Consider the following 23,469-nt stretch of genomic DNA (forward strand, 5'->3'; position numbering starts at 1 on the left):
AGAAACCTGGAAAGTGTAGCTGACATCGAGCTTAGCTGGACCCAGGGACTCTCAGTGACTTCAGCCTCACTCTCTGTCTCTCTCTCTCTCTGTCTCTCTCTCTCTCTCTCTCTCATTTTTCTGTCTGGCTTGGCTCCATTCACAGGCAGGCTTCTCCTTGTGGGGCCCCATCATTGACAGCAGCCCCAGGATCACATCCTCACAGCTCCCAGTTCCAACCAAAGTCCTAGATCCAACACTCACTGGAGACTGAAATTGCCACATGCCTACCCCTGAACGAATACTATAGCCAGAGGGTAGAACACGATGGACAGCTTAAGCCCGGGTCACATGTCCACGCCAAAGGTGGAGTCAATCCCACCCAATCCTGTGGATTAAGAGTGGAATAAAGTGGGCCAGGCGTGGTGGCTCATGCCTATAATCCCAGCACTTTGGGAGGTCAACGTGGGTTGATCACCTGAGGTCAGGAGTTTGAGACCAGCCTGACCAACATGGGGAAACCCTTTCTCTACTAAAAATACAGAATTAGCCAGGTGTGGTGGTACATGCCTATAATCCCAGCTACTCGGGAAGCTGAGGCAGGAGAATCACTTGAAGCTGGGAGACGGAGGTTGCGGTGAGCCGAGATCGTACCATTGCACTCCAGCCTGGGCAACAAGAGCAAAACTCCGTCTCAAAAAAAAAAACAGTGGAAGAAAATGGTTTCCAGGGAAAATGGGATGGTGTCATCTGGAGGCTAGCCATGCAAAAACAACAGATGTCCCATGGTAATCCTGGGCAAGGCTGGGTCCCAGCATTTTTAAATCTTTAATGAGAAGTGACTGAAAAGAAATGAACTGGACTTGTCACAGTCCCACCTGAACTAGGCTCTCGCTGCCTCCCACGTAGTGTCATTGAAGACTGAATAACTGGATTTGGATTATTAATGACTGGACTTGGGAAATAAACTGCTGTCACCCTATGAAGCGATCGGCTTATTGGGGCTGCAGAGCCAGACCTCCCTGTATGGGTGGGAGTAGAATTTTCTCTGAAGGAAATAGATGATCCAGCAGTGGACCTTCCTGGGAAGAGGTTGATTGGAGAAGGGAATGAGGATTCAGGAAGCGGAGCTCAGACAGGAATGAGGGGAAGTTCTTCCACCTCTCTTAAGGACCATGGTTAGCTGCTATGGAGACGCCTGAATTTTTCCATTGCTGGGTAGGGCGTGTCAGCCCAAGGCTACATGAACACAGAGGAGAAGTGAGACAGAAAAACACCAAACAAGGTCAGCTTTATGGGTATGCCACCTACAAAGTCACATAAGGCCCTGCACTTAGAAGGACCCTGCATTTGGCTTAACACTTTGCATTTGCCATCTTTAAAGTCTTAATAATATTTGTACAATGATCCCTGTATTTTTATTTTATGTAGCCATTCTTGCTGTCAGATTTAAAAACCCCTGCTGCAATGTCTGAGCCTGGCTCTGTGCTGTAGTTTTGAGCTATTCCCCGGGGCATCTCTGCCTTCTGATGGCCTCACACCACGCCTAGTTTTGGATGTGCCCCGAGTAACCAGGGAAGAGTCATCTTATGCTTTGGGTCAGATGGCAAAGGAATAGGCAGCACCACAGTGGCATTCGCTGTCGAGGGGTGGCAGCATCCCCAGGACAGCATCTGCGAGGGTCACGGGCAGCAGAATGTGTGGCCTGGAAGGCAGATCAGACAGTCGGAAGGTGGATGGGCAGGCAAGTCCTCAGGGGTAAATGGCTGTGATAGAGGCAGGGGAAGAAGCAGACAGGGGTCATGTTTGTGAGCTGAGCATTGTGCTGAACAAACAATAAGGTTGTATTGGTGGCTATTAGTGAATAATGAGAGTCATTATTTTATTTATTTATTTATTTATTTAGACGAGTCTCTCTCACCCTGGAGTGCAGTGGCATGCACTCTGCCTCCTTACTGCAACCTCTTCCTCCCAGGTTCAAGGGATCCTCCCACTTCAGCCTCCCAAGTAGCTAGGATCACAGGTGTGTGCCATGAAGCCCTGCTAAATTTTTTCTTTTTCTTTTTTTTTTTTTTTTTGTATTTTTAGTAGAGATGGTATTGGCCAGGCTGGTCATGAACTCCTGACCTCAAGTGATCCACCTGCCTCAGCCTCCCAAAGTGCTGGGATTACAGGCGTGAGCCACCACGGCCAGCCAAGAAAGTCATTATTATTAATATATTTAATTGCAAAATTAAAAAAATGAAAACCAAAGAAAAAATTTCCTGAGAATGCCACTGTTTCAAAATACATATCTTAAAAATAAAGATGGGCTGGGCATGGTGGCTCACGCCTATAATCCCAGCACTTTCGGAGGCCGAGGTGGGTGGATCACTTGAGGTCAGGAGTTTGAGAACAGCCTGACCAACATGATGAAACCCCATCTCTGCTAAAAATACTAAAAAGTTAGTCGGGCATGGTGGTGGGTGCCTGTAACCCCAACTACTCAGGAGGCTGAGGCAGGAGAATCACTTGAACCTGGGAGGCAGAGGTTGCAGTGAACCAAGATTTTGCCACTGCACTCGAGCCTGGGTAACAGAGCAAGATTCTGTCTCAGAAAAAAAGAAAATGAAATTGCTGTGTAAAAAAAATATATGTGTTTATTTATACATATGTGTGAGATAGATAGATAGATAGATAGATAGATAGATAGATAGATAGATAGATAGATAGACAAATAGCTCCATCATAGGAATTTTGTTACACACATTCTTACCTTCATTCTTTTTAATCACTACATAGCATTCCATTGTATAGATAAATGAAAATTCATGGTTTATTGTGAAATTTTGAAACTTCATAGAAAGGTACAAAGACTAGAAGAACAAAAAGAAAATGACACATGTACCTACCATCTACATTTACTAAATGCTAACATTTTGCCTCAAAAACAATAAAAAACAAAGGAGCCTCCTACAGGTAGCTGGGATCCACTTTGCGAGATTGCCATGGGACAGAAGGTTAATTTGGTTACTTTGTTTTTGTTTTGATGTGGAGTCTTGCTCTGTCGCCCAGGCTAGAGCAAGTGGCACAATCTCAACTCACTGCAACCTCTGCCTCCCGGGTTCAAGTGATTCTCCCACCTCAGCATCCTAAGTAGCTGGGATTACAAGTGTGCACCACCACAACCAGCTAATTTTTTTGTGTTTCTAGTAGAGACTGGGTTTCACCATGTTGACCAGGCTGGTCTCGATCTCCTGACCTCAAGTGATCAGCCTGCCTCGGCCTCCCACAGTTTTGAGATTACAGGCTTGAGTCACTGCGCCCTGCCCTAGTTTGGCTACTTTGAAATCACAGCCTGGTGGGTCTGTGGCACTTTTTTAGTTATACTTCATTTTGCAGAAGAGAAAAGAGATCTGAGAGATATTCAGTGGTTGTTCAAGGGCACTCGGCAGGGAATAAAAGAGAAACCCCAACCCAAGCTTCAACTTCTGCTTATCCCTTCCTAGATTCCCAGGGTCCTTAGGAAAGGGAAGGCTTGGACTGGGAGCTCCCCCAAACCCCTTTATCACTGACCTCCAGAAATGCTAGTGAAGCCCAGGTGACAATCTCAGCCTGGCCCAGGATAAACACCAAAGCAAAATCAATGCCAATGGCAGACACTCATTCACAAAGTGGATTCAAGACCCTGCATGCAGAGCTGCTCAGGTGAAGCAGGCCCAAATGCAGTTAGTCACTGTTAATTGGGTCTTAGGTGCGGAAGAGCCAAACAACAGCATCCCCTGGGGATTTGCCTCCATCAACCCAACTGCAGGGTAAGAAGCCCAGGAAGGCGAGCTGAGTCTTGCAAGCACCAGCACTGCTCCTGGATGGACTCTCCTTCACTCTACCTCCACGTCCTCCACGTACTCTCCCATCTACCCTCATATCTTATTATTATTTTTTTTTTTTTCTTGAGACAAAGTCTCACTCTGTCACCCAGGCTGGAGTGCAGTAGCACCATTTCGGCTCACCGCAACCTCTGCTTCCAGGTTCAAGCAATTCTCCTACCTCAGCATTTTGGGTAGCTGGGATTACAGGCACATGCCACCACGCCTGGCTAATTTTTTGTATTTTTAGTAGAGACGGGGTTTCACCATGTTGGCCAGGCTGGTCTTGAACTCCTGAGCTCAGGCAACCCACACACCTCAGCCTCCTAAAGTGCTAGGACTACAGATGTGGGACACCACGTCCAGCCTATTATTATTATTTTTGAGACAGTCTCACTCTGTTGCCCAGGCTGGAGTACAGTGGCACCATCTCAGCTCACTGCAACCTCCACCTCCCAGGTTCAAGTGATTCTCCTGCCTCAGCCTCCTGAGTAGCTGGAACTACAAGCACGCACCACTACACCTTAATTTTTGCATTTTTTTTTTTTTTTTTTTTTTTTTTTTTTAGTAGAGATGAGGTTTTGCCATGTTAGCCAGGCTGGTCTCTAACTCCTGACCTCGAATGACCCACCTGCCTAGGCCTCCCAAAGTGCTGGGATTACAGGCGTGAGCCACACAACCAGCCTCTTATTGTATTTTAAACTGACATACTGTACCTACATCTCCACTGGTTCTTTCCCTTGCCACCTGCCAGACAGCTGGATGTAACAGTGCAAGGATGCAAGATCTCTGGGGAGCAGTCCTTCTTTGCTTATTATTAATTTTGTACAGGCTGTGTGAGGTTTTGAAATGAGTGCACTGTCTGAATTTCGCAACTCTTTCCACTGAACTGAGGGCAGGCACTGGGAAGTATAGCTGAGATCAGGGTCTGTGACCTGTTGCTTCTCTGTTGTGGAAACCCTCCATGTCATTGATAGAGGGCAGCATTCTGCGTGTAAACGCCAACAAGTGCCAGTGCTCTGCTCTGCTCATAGCAGATTTCTACTACGCAAGGGTGCAGAATGTCGCTTCTGTACTTCTGACCTTCGGGGACAGTCTTTCCCCTCCCTTACTTCTGAGCCCCTCCTCAGAGGTATCTCCAGGAAAACAAATGAGTCTATTGTATTTGTTTATTTATTTTATTTATTTATTTATTTATTTATTTATTTATTTATTTATTTAGAGCTGGACTCTTGCTCTGTCTCCCACGTTGGAGTGCAGTAGTGCAATCTTGGCTCACTGCAACCTCCATCTCCCGGGTTCAAGTGATTCTCCTGTTTCAGCCTCCCAAGTAGTTGGGATCACAGGGGCCTGCCACCACACCTGGCTAATTTTTGTATTTTTAGTAGAGATGGGGTTTCACCATGTTGGCCAGGCTGGTCTCAAACTCCTGACCTCAGGCGATCCACCTGCCTCGGCCTCCCAAAGTGCTGGAATTACAGGCGTGAGCCACCACACCCAGCCAACACACCCTTTCTTGATGCAAGAGTTGCAGACCCTCAGGACAGGACCATGTGAGGATGTGGTAACAGTGGACTACTTGGGGAAGGGGCTTGTGCTGGGGCAGGAGGAATCTGATTGCTTCAAGGGGCCCTTTCACAACTAATGAAGAGCTCCACAGCCCTCATGAGTGACAACCTTCATCAGCCTCCAAACAAAGAGGGTCACTAGAGGCCCTCAGGGGAAGACTCGCTACACCAGCGGACAGAGACATGGTGGAGAGGATCCATGCCTGGAGAACAGTGTGAACCAGATCCATGGCTGCCAATTCTCAGTCCATACCTAAGTACCAGCCCCTGACCAAGTACCAATTGATGTGTAGGAAATGATACACACACATCAGTAGATGTTACCAACTGTCCTTTCTTAGGACATACGATCAACCCGAGACTTGGGGTGCTCAAAGGTCCTTTCTTTTATGAAGTTATGGTGACAATGGATTGTTGAGTAGAAACTTTAAACAACCCCTCACTTAACCAACTTATTAGGTCAACCAATACCTTCAATCTCTTACTGGAGCACACTGATTAAGCCTGAGACCGAGTGCTCACAGCTAGCGGGCCCTTCTCTGCTCTCATGGTTGAGGTACCTGGTTAACAAGAATGCATTTGGGCCCATACTTGCTTATGCTGGTCGTACGTGTTCATTAGAATGATGTACTTGAATCAATTCATCCATAAACAAAGAAATTGGCCGGGCATGGTGGCTCACGCCTGTAATCGCAGCACTTTGGGAGGCCAAAGCAGGGGGATTACCTGAGGTCAGGAGTTCCAGACCAGCCTGGCCAACATGGTAAAATCCCATCTCTACTAAAAATACAAAAAAATTAGCCAAGCATGGTGGCAGGTGCCTGTAATCCCAGTTACTTGGGAGGCTGAGGCAGGAGAATTGCTTGAACCTGGGAGGCTGAGGTTGCAGTGAGCTAAGATTGCGCCATTGAACTCCAGCCTGGGTGACAGAGCAAGACTATACCTCAAATAAATAAATAAATAAATAAATAAAATAAAAAAGAAAAGAAAAGAAAAAGAAAAAACAAAGGAATTTAAACAGAAAGACTATTGACCAATAAAATAAGAGTAAAAAAAAAGAGAACTGTTATCTCTACAAAAACTAAACTGAGTGCTTTGGAAAGACTGTAAAAGCCTGTCACTTTTTAAAATGCTATCAAATTAGAAATGAATGAGAGAACTATAAAATATTGGAAAGAAATGCATAAAAATGAAGAAAGATTTTGCAAGCAGGTGGCTTCCTAGGTTTCTAGAATTTATTGCTTCATTTTAAAGAAACTGGAACTGAAACCCCAGGACCATGAGAGCGTGGTTTGTGCAGGAAAGGCAATGGGCCCCACTTTTCAGCAGACTTGTAAGCAAAGCAAAGGCTTTAGGTCTACATCAAAATACTTGCTAATAACTACACATTTAGATATTTTAAGTCAAAATAAAACATGTAGAGGAAAAATAGGCTGGGCGCAGTGGCTCACACCTGTAATCCCGGCACTTTAGGAGGCTGGGGCAGGTGGATCACTTGAGGTCAGTTCAAGACCAGCCTGGACAACATGGTGAATTCCTGTCTCTACTAAAAATACAAAATTAGCCAGGTGTGGGCCGAGCATGGTGGCTGACTCACACCTGTAATCCTAGTACTTTGGGAGGCCGAGGCGGGCAGATCACCTGAGGTCAGAAGTCCAAGACCAGCCTGACCAACATAGTGAAACCCCATCTCTACTAAAAATACAAAAATTAGCCAGGCATGGTAGCACATGCCTGTAATTCCAGCTATTCAGGAGGCTGAGGCAAGAGAAACGCTTGAAGCCGGGAGGCAGAGGTTGTGGTGAGCCAAGATTGTGCCACTGCACTCTAGCCGGGGTGACAGAGCAAGACTCTGTCTGAAAAAAGAAAAGAAAAGAAAAGAAAAAACACAGTATATCTCTTTTATGAGTTCCTGGTTTAACAAACTTTTTCAATGAACTGATCAATTACCAATTCCAGTGAAGTGAAATTGAATAAGAATTTACCTACTTGGTTCAGACATATTTGACTGGCAAAGAAAACTAAAAAGCTAAATGTGCCTACTTGGTAGAATAAAAGGCTGATCACTGTATCTGTCCCTGCCAATCTAAAAATTTATTGGTACATGAAATCAACCAATTCCAGCAGTCTGCCCTTTCCAAGGCTAAGCAGCTGTGAGCTCTATTTTTTTCAGATGTCAAGCAAAGGTAGCCTTTCACTTCGCTTCTGTGCAAATTTATCTTACTCATGGATTTTGGAGGTTGCCAACTCAGTGTTTTTTTTTCTCCCTCAACTGACGCTCAAACAGTGCTGTCTTCTGAAAGCCAATGATATGCGCATAGTTCTCAAAAGGAGGCTGTCCAAACCTTACAGGCTTATCAAGAGGAATCTTTTTTGAGACAAGGTCTCACTCTGTCCCCCAGGCTGGCGTGCAGTCATATGATCTCGGCTCACTTGCAGCCTCAACTTCCTATGTTCAAGCGATCCTACCCCTCAGCCTCTGGAGTAGCTGGGACCACAGTTGTGCACAACCACGCCCAGCTGATTTTTTTATTTTTGGTGGAGATATCCTTTTTGCAGGCCTCCCTATGTTGCTCAGGCTGGTCTCAAACGCCTGGGCTCAATCTATCACCCACCTTGGCCTCCCGAAGTGCTGAGATTAGAGGCGTGAGCCACAATGCCTGGCCTGGAATCATTAAATATTAATAATTCAAAAACCAGGAAGGGAAGCCCCAGCAACTTTAGATGGCTATAAATAATTAGGCACTCAATCAGGATTGAGTGCTTAGAAATCTTGTAGTTTGTTTTAACAAAATGTGCTTTCCTGGAAATCACACAGCAAGATAGTAAATGCTACCCTCACTCAGACCTGAGGAACCATATATAAGTTCTCTCTCTTGCAATAAACGTGCTGGCCAGCCACCCAAACTCTGCCTTAACAAAGTCATGACGGGGCGCAGGAATACGACTGAGACTACACCCAGATACAAATCTGTAGACATTATGAAACAATTTCCTTTCCTGCCTCTTGTGTATATCTGCCTCCCTCCTCTCATCCCAGCTACTTCTCTAGCGCGCTAAACTCTAGCTCAGGCTTGAGCAAACTTGGCTGGATTAGCAGCTGACTCCTACAGTCATAGCACTGCACAGAGAGAACCCAGACACTTCCTATCAGGACCTCAAGGCAGAGATCTGCTCTGTCCAGCTCTGGAATTGACTAGACTGGCTCATGACTATCAACCCATTTCTGAGAATATGAAAAGGTCCCTTTCAGACTGCCACCAATTCAGAGGGCTAAAACTTTAGATAAAAACAGTATATCCAGTAATCTATTCTTTCTCGTAGACATTTCCTTGTTTTTTTGAAACAGGGTCTTGTTCTGTCACCCAAGCTGAAGTACAGTGGCATGATCACAGCTCACTGCCACCTGGAAATCCTGGGCTCAACTAATCCACCTGCCTCAGCCTCCCAAGTAGCTGGGACCACAGGCGCCTGGCTAATTTTTGTTTTGTTTTGTTTTTTTGTAGAGATAGAAATCCTCAAGCAATCCTCCCACCTCAGCCTCTCAAGTAGCTGGGACTACAGGCATGCGCCACCACATCCAGCTAATTAATTAATTATTGTATGTCTCCCTATGGTGCCCAGGCTGCTCTCGAACTCCTGGGCCCAATCAATCACCTGCCTTGGCCTCCCAAAGCACTGGGATTATAGACGTGAGCCACCATGCCCAGCCTGTAGACACCTTTTTCCGAAGTTTGACTAAGGCAACTAAAATGGATCAGAATGGATCGGTCTTCCCATGCTGTTTCACACCTCTTCAGCTCAGCCAGGTCACAACCTTCCTCCCAGCCCGTGTCCACCATCCAGATGAAGGTAGAAGCAGCCCAATTCCTCCAACCAAGCCAAATTGAGCTAAATTCTAGTCTTCCCTGTGTGTCTAGCTTAATGTCAGAAGTTTCATGGCAATAATCTTTGCTGGGATCTATGATTATATATTACCAGAAAAGATGAATCCCTTTCTATCCAACATAAGCATGTACTTATACATTCTGGGTAGTGCTGGCTACTTGAAATAAACTCTGAAATAAATCCACTTTATGCACGATCGTTGAAATGGCACAGTGATGCTCTGGCCCAAGGTCTTATATTATTACTTTTATTCTTATACCTTGACTTACTCTAATTTGGCTCTGCTTTGAACTTTTCCATTTTAAGATCTCTCTGTGGGCGCTTCTTGCTCTGTAAATTTAAAACAGTCTATGTCAAAAACAGTCTCACTCTGACCTGACCAGCTTAGACGACTAGCTCAAGAATAGTCAAGCTTGCTTGGGCTCTGTGAAGTCCCCCAGGACAGAAAAGCCCTGGAGATTCCAGGGAATCATTTTTGAGGTCATGGGAGCAGGATCTCTCCACCAAGGTCACCAATGCCAGATGTGTCCATAGCTATGAGGTGTCCATAGCTATGAGAAGTCAGGCAAACCCCAGGACACATTGATATGGACTGCTAAACATGCCCACAGCCTCCTACCCGCTGGGTCACCAGCCTGTGGTGCTCAGGCACAGCTCGTCATCTCTTCCCAAGCCATGATGCCTTTCCCTGACACTTTATCCCCAACCCCTCCCTACAATCCACCCGTCTGACAAAATCAACCTAGGTGAAGTGATAGACCTTTGTCCTCCAGCCAGGGAACATCGTAGTCCCTTGCGTCTCCCCAGTTCTCAGGAGGAGAAAAAGGAGTCTTTCCACTTCACGCTTCTGGGCAGTCAATCCTGAAATTCCTTAGGCTGTTTGGCCTGGGACTTCCCTCCCAGAATGGTGAACACCTCTGCCTTTGCTCTGAGAGCTTGCCTTCTGCTCCAAATGCACTGCTTATTCATTGAGTCAACCAATAAACATTTGAGAACCCACCATGTGCCAGACAGTAACTAGGCACCGGGGATACGGGAGTGAATGAGACAAAGTCCCCACTTGACGCAGCAGACTGCCTAGTGGAGATGGGGAAAATGATAAATATAGACCCCACTAAGTAAGTCACTTCACCAAAGGAAATAAAGCGGAGCAACAAGACAGAGAGAAGTTGGAGGTGGGCTGCAGGGACCACTGCCCCTTAAGTGGCCAAGGAAGGCCTCTTCTAAGAGGTAACATTTAAGCTGAGATGTGATGATAAAAAGGAGCTAACTATTCGCCAATCTGCGGGAAGAGCATTCTGGAAAGGAGGAATAGCAAGTGCCAAGGCCCTAAGAAGCGAGCAAGCCTTATCTTGTTAGAAGGACAGAATAAAAGCTGGTGTGCATGGAGCAGAGCCTGTGAGAGGCAGAGTGGATGGAGATGGGGGTGAAGGGGCAGCCAGCAGCCCATGGATCCCCTGAGAACTTGCAGGCTGGGAGAGAAACCACCAGAAGGCTATAAGCAGGGAGTAATCACATCTGTGTTTGGAAAAGATCACTCTGGTTGCTGGGAGGAGAATGGATTCCACTGCAGAGAGTGAAAGAGGAAGACCAGGCAGGGAATGGTTGCTTGGGCTAGGCTGGTAACCGCAGAAATGATGAGACATAGTGGGGTTCAGGGTACTTTCTGGAAGGAAGGCTGTCAGGTTGCTAGAATAAAGATAGTAAGTCCAGCTGGGTGTGGTGGCTCACACCTGTAATCCCAGCACTTTGGGAGGTCGAGATAGGCAGATCACTTGAGGCCAGGAGTTCCAGACCAGCCTGGCCAACATGGTGAAACCTCATCTCTACTAAAAACACGAAAATTAGCCAGGCATAATGGCAGGTGCCTGTAGTTTCAGCTACTTGGGAGACGGAAACAGGAGAATTGCTTGAACCCAGGAACTGGAGGTTGCAGTGAGCTGAGATCTCACCACCGCACTCCAGCCTGGGGGACACAGTGAGACTCCGTCTCAAAAAAAAAAAAAAAAGAAAATAATAAGTCCAGCATCTGTAAATGCTCATGATCCCATGTACATACACACACACACACACACACACACACACACACACACACATGCACATACACACTATCCTCCTTATACAAACAGTGCAGACTCCAGGCTCTGGAGTCAAATGTGCTCAAATTCCAACTCACCTGCTTACTCGCCATTAAACTTGGTTCAAGTCACTGAACCTCTCCATCCCTAGGGTTCCTCGTCTGTAAAAAGGGGACAATAATAGAAGTGCCTCATGGTTGTCATGAGGATTAAATTATTTACTACATGGGAAGCATCTAGGGAAGGGCACCTGCCATGTACCGTATGAGTTTCCTGTTGCTGCTGTAACAAATTAGCGCCAATTTCGTGGCTTATTAAAAACAACACAAATTTATTCTCCTGCAATCCTGGAGGCCAGAAGCTCAAGATCGGTTTCACTGGGCTCAAGTCAAGGCATGGGCAGGACTGGTTTCTTTTGGAGGCTCCAGGCGGGGGAATCCGTTCCTTGCCTTTTCTGAAGGCTGCAGCATTCGTGGCCCCTGCTCACATCACACCCACGTCCACTTCCATCATCACATTGTCTCTTCCTCTTTGACCTTCTGGCCTCCTTCTTATGAGGACCCTTGTGGTGATATTTTGGGCCCACCCGAATCAGCAAGAATAACCTTCCTATCGCAAAGCCCTTAACTTACATACATCTGAACAGTCCCTTTCTGCCACAGAAGGTAACAGTCACAGGTTCTAAGAATTAGGACACAGATATCTTTGGGGGCCATTATTCAGCCCATGACATGTGGTAGGCAATAAATAAAGGTTCATTGTATTATGATAATGATACTTTACGATAATAATGATAAAATAATGATAATATTTTTATCATTATCATCTTTATCATTCCCATGAAAGCCCCAGAGCATATCCCTAGTCCCCTCCTCAGTTATGTAGGAGAGGAGGGGATGTTTAGAGAACCCCAACTCCTAGAAGCCCCCTGAGACTTGGCCCCGAGCCCAAGCCAGAGCTGGGGGCAATGCTGGCTGATCAGGCAGAGGCACCAGTCCCCGGGGTTGGTCCTGATGAGGGGAGCAGGGCACAGATGGTCGAAGAGGCAGGAATGTGCTCACAGCCTGGGGTCCAAGAAGGAGCCTGGAGTGCAGGCTAAGGCCTCCTAATGATGCTGTATTCTGTGGGATCCTCAGGGCCTCCACTGGGGATGTGGCTACTGAGGGGGCCCATGTTGCAGTAGGTTGGCTCCTGATCCTCAGCAGCCAAGGTCAGCGATGCATAGGAAATGTCCTCCTTCGGGAAGGGAGCCTGCAGCAAAGGCGGACGCCAGGTCAGAGAGGACAGCAGGAAGTGACAGTCACGGGGCAGAGGAGCCGTTGGAGGAGGCTACTGGGGGTGGACCTTTCAGGGCTTCTGATCCCTCTCAAGCCCTCCAGCTTCCCCCCGACTCTGCCAATCACCCTGAGCTTCAACCACAACAGAACAGATTGTCCCCTAAAGCTGCACCATGGTTCTGTGGAATCCCAAGTCATTCGGCCTGTCTGGGGCTCTGCTGCCCAGCGTGGGGACCATGTTTGGCCAGTCCCTGGGTCCCCAGGGCCAATAATTGCCTGGGGGAGCTCCTAGGCGAGTCCTGCAGTGACTATGGCTTTGCCCCACACCCGTCTCCTCTATGCCCACGTGAGCAGGAGAAAGCCCACCCTCCAATGGGGCACAACAGTAGGCCTGTGCCCCCCTGCCCCAGCCTCACAGCAGCCCCCACGGAGGACGCACCATGGCGACATATTCCACTTCCACCTGGTCAGCCTGGGCAGAGAAGGAGAGCTTCGTGGTAGCCTTTTGTGGGGAGGTTCTGGTCAGCTGCAGGGTCAGGTCTGCATAGCAGAGGTCGCCCTCCAGGGGCTGCAGTACCTGGGACAGGGAACACAGGCTGGGGAGTCACAAGATCTGTCTGTGGACACAGGTTCCTTTTCCGTGGCGGGATAAGAGCCTCTCCACTTCCCTGGGTGCCCCTCTCCCAGTTCCTTCTGTGCCCCCCACTTCTCAGGCTCCCGTACCCCTCAGCCCTCGTCCCCCTGGCTGCTTCCAGGCCCTCAGTCCCCAGACCCTGCAGAGGGCCATGAGGACGGGATACTTTGGCACAGGACTTATCTGATATTTTGGACCTTCTGGGAGATGGAAAATGAGGAAGGGGAAAGAAGCTGCCTGGTCTCTCTGGTCCAACCTTGGGGAGTATCTTACCTGCTCTGGGGACATCCCAGCCGCTAAAAGACAAACAACAATTAACAATTAGAAAGCCCATTCCCCAGACTCACAAGAACCCCCAGGTCTAGCCAAGAGAAATATGGAAGAAAAGAGGTGAATTAGGTCCAGGCTCAAAGACAGGGACCTGGTTCTAATTCTGACTCCTCAGATGACACACTCTGTGACACTGGTCACGTCACCTCTCTGACCTTTCCCTTCTCCACCTGAAAAAGAAGGACATCCCAGCCCCCTGCTCCCCACATCATAGAACTGTGCACTCAGCTGATCGGGTGGCCCTGCCAGTCATCGGTCCTCTGGGAGTAAGTTTGCTTCTGCAGAATCCCGACTTGGCCTGGAATTCCGCCATGTCTCTCTACCCGATTCATCCTTCAGGGGTCAATTCAAAGTCATGCCTGCCTTCCGCAGCTACCCAGGCTGTCTAATCCCCCTCCTGGGCCCCCGAGGGGGCACGTGTTTTATGTCTGTCTCATCATCTTTATCCCACTGAATTCTAGTTAGTCCTCAGGTGGGCGGTAAGCTGCAGGATGGCTGAGGCTGTCCCTTCCTTACAACCTGGGTGCTTGGCTGTGCTGGGCAGGTGGTGCTCCATCAGTAAAAGTTGTCTGCAGAGACAGGCTTACACCAAGCTGCCCCCCAACCCCAAGTAGAATGTACAAGCTGGGTCAGCACAGTAGGGACGGATTTTGTTTGGTTTGGTTTGCTTTGCTTTGCTTTGGTTTTGAGATGGAGTTTCTCTCTTGTTGCCCATGCTGGAGTGCAATGGCACGATCTTGGCTCACTGCAACCTCCACCTTGTGGGTTCAAGCGATTCTCCTGCCTGAGCCTCACGAGTAGCTGGAACTACAGGCGCATGCCACCACATCTGGCCAATTTTTTGTATTTTTAGTAGAGAAAGAGTTTCACCACATTGGCCAGGCTGGTCTCTAACTCCTGATCTCAAGTGATCCACCCGCCCCAGCCTCCCTAAGTGCTGGGATTATAGGCATGAGCCACGGCATCCGGCGATTGGATTGGATTGTTTTTCCACTGGGACCAATTTTCAGGTGGTTGCTGGTCACTGTCTTCTTTCTCTCCTCCCGGGCCACCACCCCCACATCCCTACTCTAGGGACAATAAAGAAGTGGGGGATTTTCCCCTGGTTTCAAAAGTCTAGATGCTGAAGAGCACAGAAAGCACTTAGACCTTAGGTCATGGGAGAAAAAGTGATGAATAAGAGTCAGGCTCTAATTTTTAGAAAGTGTCACAGAAAACTAACTAACTAACTAACAAAGAGTCAGGCTCCCCTCTTCCCAGGCTGTGGGGAGGGAGAAGTGTTGGAGAGAACCCTGTGAGAGCCAGGACCCAGCTGTTCTAGAAGGGAAAGAGGTACAATTGTGTGAGAATATGGAAGTGAAGCCAGACGCAAAAGGGTTTAGTTGAGGCCAGGCCTCATGATCTGTAAGTGCAGGCTCCTGCGCCAAGAGGTTCCTCCTTAAAGGGCAAGTTCACACTGGGAAAGTCCAGCGGGCAGGGGAGGGACAGAAGGAAAGGCCATTCCAATTTCCTGATCAGACTTGGAGGGCTGTGTGTGTGTGCACGCGCGTGTAATGTGAGGAGTGCACACGCACTGTGGGATCCATGCAGTGTGTGTGCCCGTGATCGGGCATGTGTGTGTGCATGCACTGGTGTGTTTGTGTCTGTTTCTCCCTCCCCACTCCATGTCAGCTCAGTACCTCCTTGACAACCACACAGACCCGACTCTAGCATCTAGTCTAGACACCCCAGACTGGACCACCCATCTAAGACCATCGACACTTCTGCCACCAAGAGCCAATCCAGGAAAGAGAGAGGGAGGTGGATCAGAGAGAAGAGAAGGGGAAGGACAGAGGTGCAGGGCAGGAGGCAAACGCCAAAACCTCCTGGGGCTCCCCTACAAGCTCCAGAGTGCCCCCCGGTCCCCTCGCACTGCCAGCTGCTGAGGGCCTTTGGGACAGCGCCCTTTCCAGATCGTGCGGGTAATTCGCTTGGACCAGATAGCTCCCAGATGCCAATGCTGGCCATTGGCCACACCCCCAGCCACCCAGCCCAGTCTCAGCCCAGCCTCACCCAGGTCCTCTCACCTTTCTGCTGGCACTTCATTATCCTCCAAGCCAAGAGCAAAGCGGCCACCAAAAGCAGCAGCAATATGGTGAAGATGAGGGGCAGGAGGACGCTGAGCTTCAGGAGGTTGTGCCTAGAAACAATGGCAAGTGTCCCCTGCACCCCAGGTTCACCGTCTGCCTCTCAGCCCAATCCCTCCCACCCAGCAGCGGGGGAAGGCCGCACACCTGATGAGCTGGAGGTCTGTGGTTTGCAGCCCGGGAACCCTCACTCCTGGGGACCCTCAAAGATGGGTTTACAATGAGTATACACAGACACAGAGAAGGGAATGGAACAAGAGACACCAGGGCCTACTTGAGGATGGAGGATGAGAGGAAGGAGAGAATCAAAAAACTACAAACTACCTGTTGGGTACTATACCTATTACCTGGGTGACAAAATAATCTGTACACAAAATCCCAGTGACATGCAATTTACCTACATAACAAACCTGTACACGTACCCCTAAAGCTAAAACAAAAGTTTAAAAATTTAAGAATTTTAGCAAAAGATAGTTGTTTTTGTTTTTTGTTTGTTTTTGAGACAGAGTCTCACTCTGTCACCCAGGCTGGAGCGCCGTGGCACGATCTCGGCTCACTGCAACCTCCACCTCCCAGCTTCAAGAGTTTCTCCTGCCTCAGCCTCCCAAGAAGCTGGGATTACAGGCGCCCACCACCATGCCTGGCTAATTTTTGTATTGTTAGTAGAGACAGGATTTCACCATGTAGACCAGGCTGGTCTCGAACTCCTGACCTCAAGTGATCCACCTGCCTCGGCCTCTCAAAGTGCTGGGATTACGGCCGTAAGCCATGGCGTCCGGCCTTAACAAAAGATAGTTTTTAAAAAGAGAAAGGAGTTCCATGAGGTGGTTTTAATGTGTCTAGAAGCCTAACAGAAAGTGTAGGGCAGCAGACTTCTCAAACACCTCCTGCTTCTACACCTGCCCTCTCTACTGGGTTGAATAGCGTCCTCTTCCCTTCCAAATTCACATCCACTCAGACCCGTGAATGTGACCTATTTGTGGATGTAATCAAGTTAAGATGAGGTCATACTTGATTAGCATGGGCCCTGATCCAGCGACTGGTGTCCTTACAAGAGGGAAATTTGGACACATAAATACACAGGAAGAAGACCATGAGACGACAGAGACAGGGATCAGAGTGATGCCACCACAAGCCCAGAGGATCGCAGGCGCGCACCAGCAGCTGGGACAGAGGCACGAGACAGACGCTCCCTTTGAGCCCCAGGGTGGAAATGACCCTGGCGACACCTTGCTTTCCAATTCCTGGCCTCCTTAGCTGTGAGAGAACATATTTATTTTGCTTTGAGCCACTCGTAACAGCCGCCACAGGACACTGACAGGCCCTACTGTAGTGGATCATCGCCACAGCAGCCGGGGAGGCCTGTGAACCCAATGTCAGCACACGCCCCTCCCTTGCTCAAAATTCTGCAACAGGCCAGGCACAGTGGCTCATACCTGTAATCCCAGCATGTTAGAAGGCTGAAATAGGCAGATCACTTGAGGTCAGGAGTTCGAGACCAGCCTGACCAACATGGTGAAACTCCGTCTCTACCAAAAAATACAAAAATTATCCGGGTGGGGTGGCACGCATCTGTAGTCCCAGCTACTTGGGAGGCTGAGGTGGGAGAATTGCTTGAACCCAGGAGGCGGAGGTTGCAGTGAGCTGAGATCACGCCACTGCACTCCAGCCTGGTCGACAGAGCAAGACCCTGTCTCAAAAAATAAATAAACAAATAAATAAATTTAATTAAATTAACTAAATAAATCACATAACAGCCCCATTTTAGCCCATGAAAATGGCCAGGGCTGACAATGGCCTCCACTCCTGCCTTCGTCTCACCCCTGCCTGCTTCACTCCAGCCTCACTTCCTGCTGCTCCTCAAATATTCCAGGCACACCCCCACCTTAAGGACCTTATTCCAGTTGCATTTTTCTCCAGGAACATGCTCCCTCCAGAGCTCTGCTTGGCTCACTTTCTCACCTCTTCCAGTCTTTGCTCAAGAATCACTCTCTCGACCACGCGCAGTGGCTCACATCAGTATTCCCAGCACTTTGGGAGGCCGAGGCGGGCAGATCACATGAGGCCGGGAGTTTGAGACCAGCCTGGCCAACATGGCGAAACCCCATCTCTACTAAAAATACAAAATATTAGCCGGGCGTGGTGGTGCACATCTATAATCCCAGCTACTCCCAGCTGCTTGGGAGGCTGAGGCAGGAGAATCGCTTGAACCCAGGAGGCAGAGGTTGCAGTGAGCCAAGATCCTGACACTGCCCTCCAGCGTGGATGACAAAGTGAGACTCTGTCTCAAAACAAGCAAACAACGACAAAAAAAAAAAAAAAAACGGTTGTGGGCTGGGCTGGGCTGGATTGTACACCACCACCCGCAACCCCAATCCATATGTTGAAGTCCCACACTCTAGTATCTCAGAATGTGATTGTATTTGAAAACAGGATCTTTAAAGAGGTGATTGAGGTTAAATGAGGTCACTGAGGTGGGCCCTAATCCATTGTGACTGGTGTCATTAGAAGAGATCAGGACACAGACACACGCAGAGGGACGACTACGTGAAGACATCGGAAGAAGACAGCCATCTACAAGCTGAGAGGGCTCAGAAGAAACCAACCTCGTGGACACCTTGATCTCAGACTTTTAGCCTCCAGAATTGTGAGAAAATAAATGTTTGTGATTTAAGCCCCCATTCTGTGGTATTTTGTTAGGGGCAACCCAAGCAAACTAATACAAGGACTGTCTCCTTCATCACTGGATGTGCAGAAATTTGAAGAAGAAATTCATCAATCAATTAACTGTGTCAGCCCTATTTGGTTACACTAATTTGCTCTAGATTGTAAGTACCTTGAGGGCAGACATTTTGATTATTTGGTCCATTCTTGTACCCTTTTTAATTCCCTTAAACAGTGACAGGCTAGAGTGAGTGCTCAAGAGTTATGTGTTCAATAAATGAGTGAATAAACCATGTTATGCTAATCAAAGGCCTTAACTGGGTACTTACATATGGCTTCAATTCATAAAATAATTTTTAAAAAAACCTTAACTATTACTTATTCAAAGCAGTTTGGTAGAAAATAAACTTTCAAATCAGAGAGCATCCTGTATTGGTTTGCTTAGGAAAAAGAAAAATAGGGACAAAGCGAGGTGGCTCATGCTTGTAATCTCAGCACTTTGGGAGGCTGAGGTGGGCATATCACTTGAGGACAGGAGTTGGAGACCAGCTTGGCCAACATAGCAAAACCCTATTGCTACTAAAAATTGGCTGGGCATGGTGGCTCACACCTGTAGTCCCAGCTACTCGGGAAGCTGAGGCACGAGAATCACATGAACCCAGGAGGCAGAGATTGCAGTGAGCTGAGATCATACTACTGCATTCCAGCCTTGGCAACAGAGTGAGAATCAGTCTTAAAAAAAAACCAATTAGCTGGGCGAGGTGGCAGGCGACTGTAGTCTCCCAACTACTCAGGAGACTGAGGCATGAGAATCGCTTGAACATGAGAGGCAGAGGTTGCAGTGAGCCAAGATGGCACCATGCACTCATCTGAGCTACAAAGCAAGACTCTGTCTAAAAAGAAAAAAGAAAAAGAAAACCTTAAAAAGTTTAATTTAAAAAAAAAAAGAAAAAAAACAGAAGGCAATGGGAGAGGGGGAGTAGAAGGCTCTCAGGTGGTCAGAATACCAGGGACCTCCCACAGGGATTTTGTGGCAAGGTCCCAGCAATAGGAGACCTTGACACTTGGTGGACCTAAAAACAAAGTCAAGAGGGCCAGGGAAAGTGAAAGGAGGAAATGAAAGGGGACGTTCCACTTCTAGAAAGCCCAGCTGACTGCAAGTGGTTGGCCAGGGCACTAAGAGGCGTGACCCAAGCTATGGTGTAGAGCCCAGAGACTTCCATCCAAGCGCCAGTGCCACCCTTCACTGAGGAAGGGACTGAGGCTCAGTTCCTTCTTCTGTGGAATGGGAACATTTATATCTGCCCCTTCTTCCACAAGAGGTGGGTAGGGAAGGTCAAAGAAAACAAAATAATGCACAGGAAAGCCTTTTGTGAACTGCCAGGTGCTCCAGAGATGTGAGAAACTATCGGCATCACTATTCTTGCCATAACAGTAATCAGAGGAAAATTAAGGGAAACAGGACTTCCCCAAGCCCTGCTTTCCTTGTCCTCCCAGCAGTTGGACCCAAGAGCCATCCCTGCAGCTCCATGACCCCATGGCCCACTCACATGAACCACACCGTCCTTACTGACTGCCAACTCATCCGTCCCCCACACTAAGCTCTGTGCTCCACGGGGACAGTCCATGTCTGGGTCCCCTGAGCTCAGCACGGTGCAGCCAGGTAGAAGTTATTATAACACAGTAAAAGTGGGGTGAATGAATGAAAGAAGCTACAAGCAGCACTGAGCTGCAGAATGAAGGATGTGTGGAGACTGAAAGGACACCGTGTGGCCTGACAGCAAATGGGAAGGGCTCCCAGCTTCCTCATCCTCACCAAGGAACATGCAGGTCCCAGACAAAGCTCAGGCTGGAAACTGGGACTTCGAAGAGTTCTCCATTGGAGGAGTTTGGGCCAAGTTGTCCACAGGGGAACCAGAGTTGGTTTACCTCTTGTCCAAGTGGTGGCCAGTCAGAGTTGGGGAGTTGCTGGTTTCTTCCGGGGTGACTGGTGCTGTGAATGTAGTGGAGGTAGACGTGATGGGGGCAGCAGTTGATGCTGTAATTGATGCTTGGTGTATAGACCAGATCACAGAAGATCCTGCCCATGAGCCCACCCACAGCCCTGCACATGGCTCTGAGCCTGGGCGGGGGTCTGGACTGCTACTATGGGAAGGGGCTGCAGCCTGGACTGCTCATGTCTCCCTGGCTTCCAGGAGACTCTAGAGGCTCCTGGGGCTGGGCAGGGTCTAGGGAGGACGCTGAGCAGACCCTGGGAAGGTTAGAGGGGGTTGGGAAGAGCCTAAGGGCAGCTGGAGATCAGCTGAACTTGAGCAACCCTGCTGCTTAGGACAGCGCCTTGGCCAATCTCCACCCCAGCCCTGTTTATCCGTCAACAACAGGAGCAGAGTGGGAACTTGCACAGTGACCCTAGATCTGTGACATCAAAGATCAGGACCAGCCCTGAAAGAAATCATAATATTCAGGAGGAACCTTGACTTTGGGCAAGTTACAAAGCTTCAGTGATGGCGATGCCCCCTTCTCAGGGGTATTGTTAGGACTCATTGAGACAATGCTCGTTCAGCACTTTGCAAACTAGAACATGCTCCAGAGGCTCCAGGTGCAGCATGGGGCCCTGAGGACTGTGGTGCTCCCTCCATGCCACAAGGGCCCTCGAGCTGGTGCTGCTCATCTTCTGAGGGACAGCAGAATAAGCCCAACAAATAAACGCATGCAAACCAAGTCACTGGGAACCCTGAGCCGACCCTCCCAGGAGTGTCTGCATTCTAGAAGGAAATAGGAAGAGAACATCATTAAGTCTACATGCACAAATGGCTCCTGGTGAGATGTCAGGGACCAGGAATGCAGCTGTTTGACTGTGAAGACCTTTCTGGACTTGGGAATTAGACGCCAGCACCCCAACTATGCTAAGCCTCTTTTTCCCCCAAGTTAGAAGTGGAATGGGAGGTGGCAACAGCAGCTGTGAAGCCCCAGCCCAGAACTCCACCAAAAGCAGGACACACCTGGGCACCAGAGGTCTCCAAAAAGCAATGGCAAGGATTGGGGTCACTGGGTACCATGGGAAGGCATCCCTTTGGCCCATGGGCTGAAACTGGGACCATCGCCTTGTCCTCAGGCACTGAGCTGGGCAGTGGTAAAAAATGTGCCTAGAAAGTCTTAATTCTCATCGTGGAGGGAGCCCTGGGAGCCATGGGGGCATTGAAAAGAGGCCCTGCTCCCCCAATCCCAGGTGGTCAGTTAGGGTTCTATGAGACTCAGGACTCAAGTGATAGATCACTCAGTGACAATTAAGTCACTGAGTAGGACCTCAGAGACCAGGACAGAGCAGGCCCTGAGAGACACACACACATAGACACTCCCTCTTACCTGGGTCAACGGTCACTTGAACTGTGGCCCCAAGGTCAGTTCCAGTTCTCTCAATTCCACACCAGTAAGTGTCAGCATCAGTTTGCATGAGACCCTCCATGGTCACAGTGAACGTGTGGTTTTTCTGATTGTCCTTGATAGACACCCGGTCCCTCTTCACCTCCTGCTCCGATCCAGTGGTTTTAACAAGGATCTTGCAGCCATGCCAAATAGCTCCTCGACACCACCACTTCAAGTAGGTCTCCCAGCCTGAGTTGTAAACACACTGCACGATCAACGAGCCCCGCTCCAGGCCATTCACTGTCATTGGACCACTGATGTCAGTGGCAATGGAGTAGCCTGGAAAACACAAATTCATGTGCTGTCACCTCCACCCCAAGGGCAGGGCCACAGCTTTCTGTTTAGGGAATAGCTCCCAAATTCAAGTTTCATGGGTTAAATAACAGTCAAGGAAGAAATACACCTTCCATATACAAAACTTTCCTCCTTCAGTTTTCCACTGGGTCAAAGTCACCAGGAAAATCACTGAATAGCACAACAACAGATCCCCCCAAAAATAAAAATATTGGCACTAAGCAATAATAGCTTCCTGCAGTTCACTCCTCTCTCCACCCTATGGCCAAGGTAATCTGTGTATTTCAAGGAATACCCTTTTGCAGCCATCTTTGTGTTAGACCAGTCTGGTGGAGAGGAAATACCAGAAGACCCATTTCCACAGGGTCTTAACTTGGCTCTTAGCACTGATGACCCTCATGAGGTCGAGCTGAGGCAGCCACATCAGATGGCTGTGGAGAGGCTGTCCCGGTGGTCCTAATGATTTCTAGTGGTTTTGGAATAAACCAACCTGGATGAATGCCTTTGAAGTTGACCAAAACAGCAACGGCAACTGGTCTCCATGTGCTATGGGATCCATACAACACAGATCCCACTTTCTTCATTGAATTGCTTTGACCCCTTTGTCAAATTGCAAATTTATGGATTTCCCATTCTGTTCCATTGATCTATTTGTCCACCCTTCTGCCAATCCTACACGCTCCTGATTACTATCACCTTGTAGAAAGGCAAGTATTATAGACAGTAAAGCAGTGTTTGCTTTCTTCTTTTTTTTTTTTTTTTGAGACAGGCTCTCACTGTGTCGCCCAGGGTGGAGTGCAGTGTCACAGTCATGGCTCAATTATGGCTCACTGAAGCCTTCACCTCCCAGGCTTAATTGATCCTCCCACTTCAGCCTCCTGAGTAGCTGGGACTACAGACACATGCCTCCACACCTGGCTAATTTTTGTAGTTTTAGTAGAAACAGGATTTTGCCATGTTGTCCAGGCTGGTCTCAAACTCCTGGGCTCAAGCGATCCACCCACCTCAGCCTCACAAAGTGCTGGGATTACAGGCGGGAGCCACAACACCTGGCCTGCATTTTCTTAAAATATATGTTTTCCTTCAAAATCATGTCCTTTGCAGCAACATGGATGCGGCTGGAGGCCATTATCCTAAGTGAATTAACGCAGAAACAGAAAATCAAATACCACATGTCCTCACTTAGAAGTGGGAGCTAAACATTGGTTACACATGGACATAAAGATGGGAACAACAGACAGAGGAGGGAAGCGGGCAAGAACAGAACAGGAGGGAAGGGAGCAAGCACTGAAAAAACTACCGACTGGGTACTGTGTTCACTATCTGGGTGACAGGTTTGATTGAGGCTCAAACCTCA

The 23,469-nt window shown here is 48.5% G+C and overlaps 2 protein-coding genes across 6 annotated transcripts in view; one reads left to right on the forward strand and one right to left on the reverse strand.

Annotated features, from left to right (window-relative positions):
- RAB37 (RAB37, member RAS oncogene family) overlaps nt 1-23,469 on the forward strand; it is a 75,022-nt gene that overhangs the window by 11,094 nt on the left and 40,459 nt on the right. The gene's annotated exons all lie outside the window — the stretch shown is intronic.
- Nucleotides 11,664-23,469, reverse strand: part of CD300LF (CD300 molecule like family member f) — an 18,803-nt gene continuing 6,997 nt past the window's right edge. For 2 of the 5 annotated variants that reach the window (XM_023211890.2, XM_023211891.2), the window contains 6 exons: nt 21,759-22,097; nt 20,322-20,430; nt 15,669-15,781; nt 13,546-13,568; nt 13,078-13,215; nt 11,664-12,612 (listed from right to left, as the gene is read on the reverse strand). In XM_023211890.2, coding sequence (XP_023067658.2) covers nt 12,457-12,612; nt 13,078-13,215; nt 13,546-13,568; nt 15,669-15,781; nt 20,322-20,430; nt 21,759-22,097 — 878 coding nt within the window. In that variant the 3' untranslated portion in view covers nt 11,664-12,456. Of the gene's footprint in view, nt 12,613-13,077; nt 13,216-13,545; nt 13,569-15,668; nt 15,782-15,875; nt 15,922-20,321; nt 20,431-21,758; nt 22,098-23,469 lie in introns of those variants that run through there. The other 3 variants (XM_023211892.2, XM_023211893.2, XM_023211894.2) reach the window with 3 other exon arrangements.

Source organism: Piliocolobus tephrosceles, chromosome 16 (assembly GCF_002776525.5).
Source record: "Piliocolobus tephrosceles isolate RC106 chromosome 16, ASM277652v3, whole genome shotgun sequence".
Lineage (NCBI taxonomy): Eukaryota > Metazoa > Chordata > Mammalia > Primates > Cercopithecidae > Piliocolobus > Piliocolobus tephrosceles.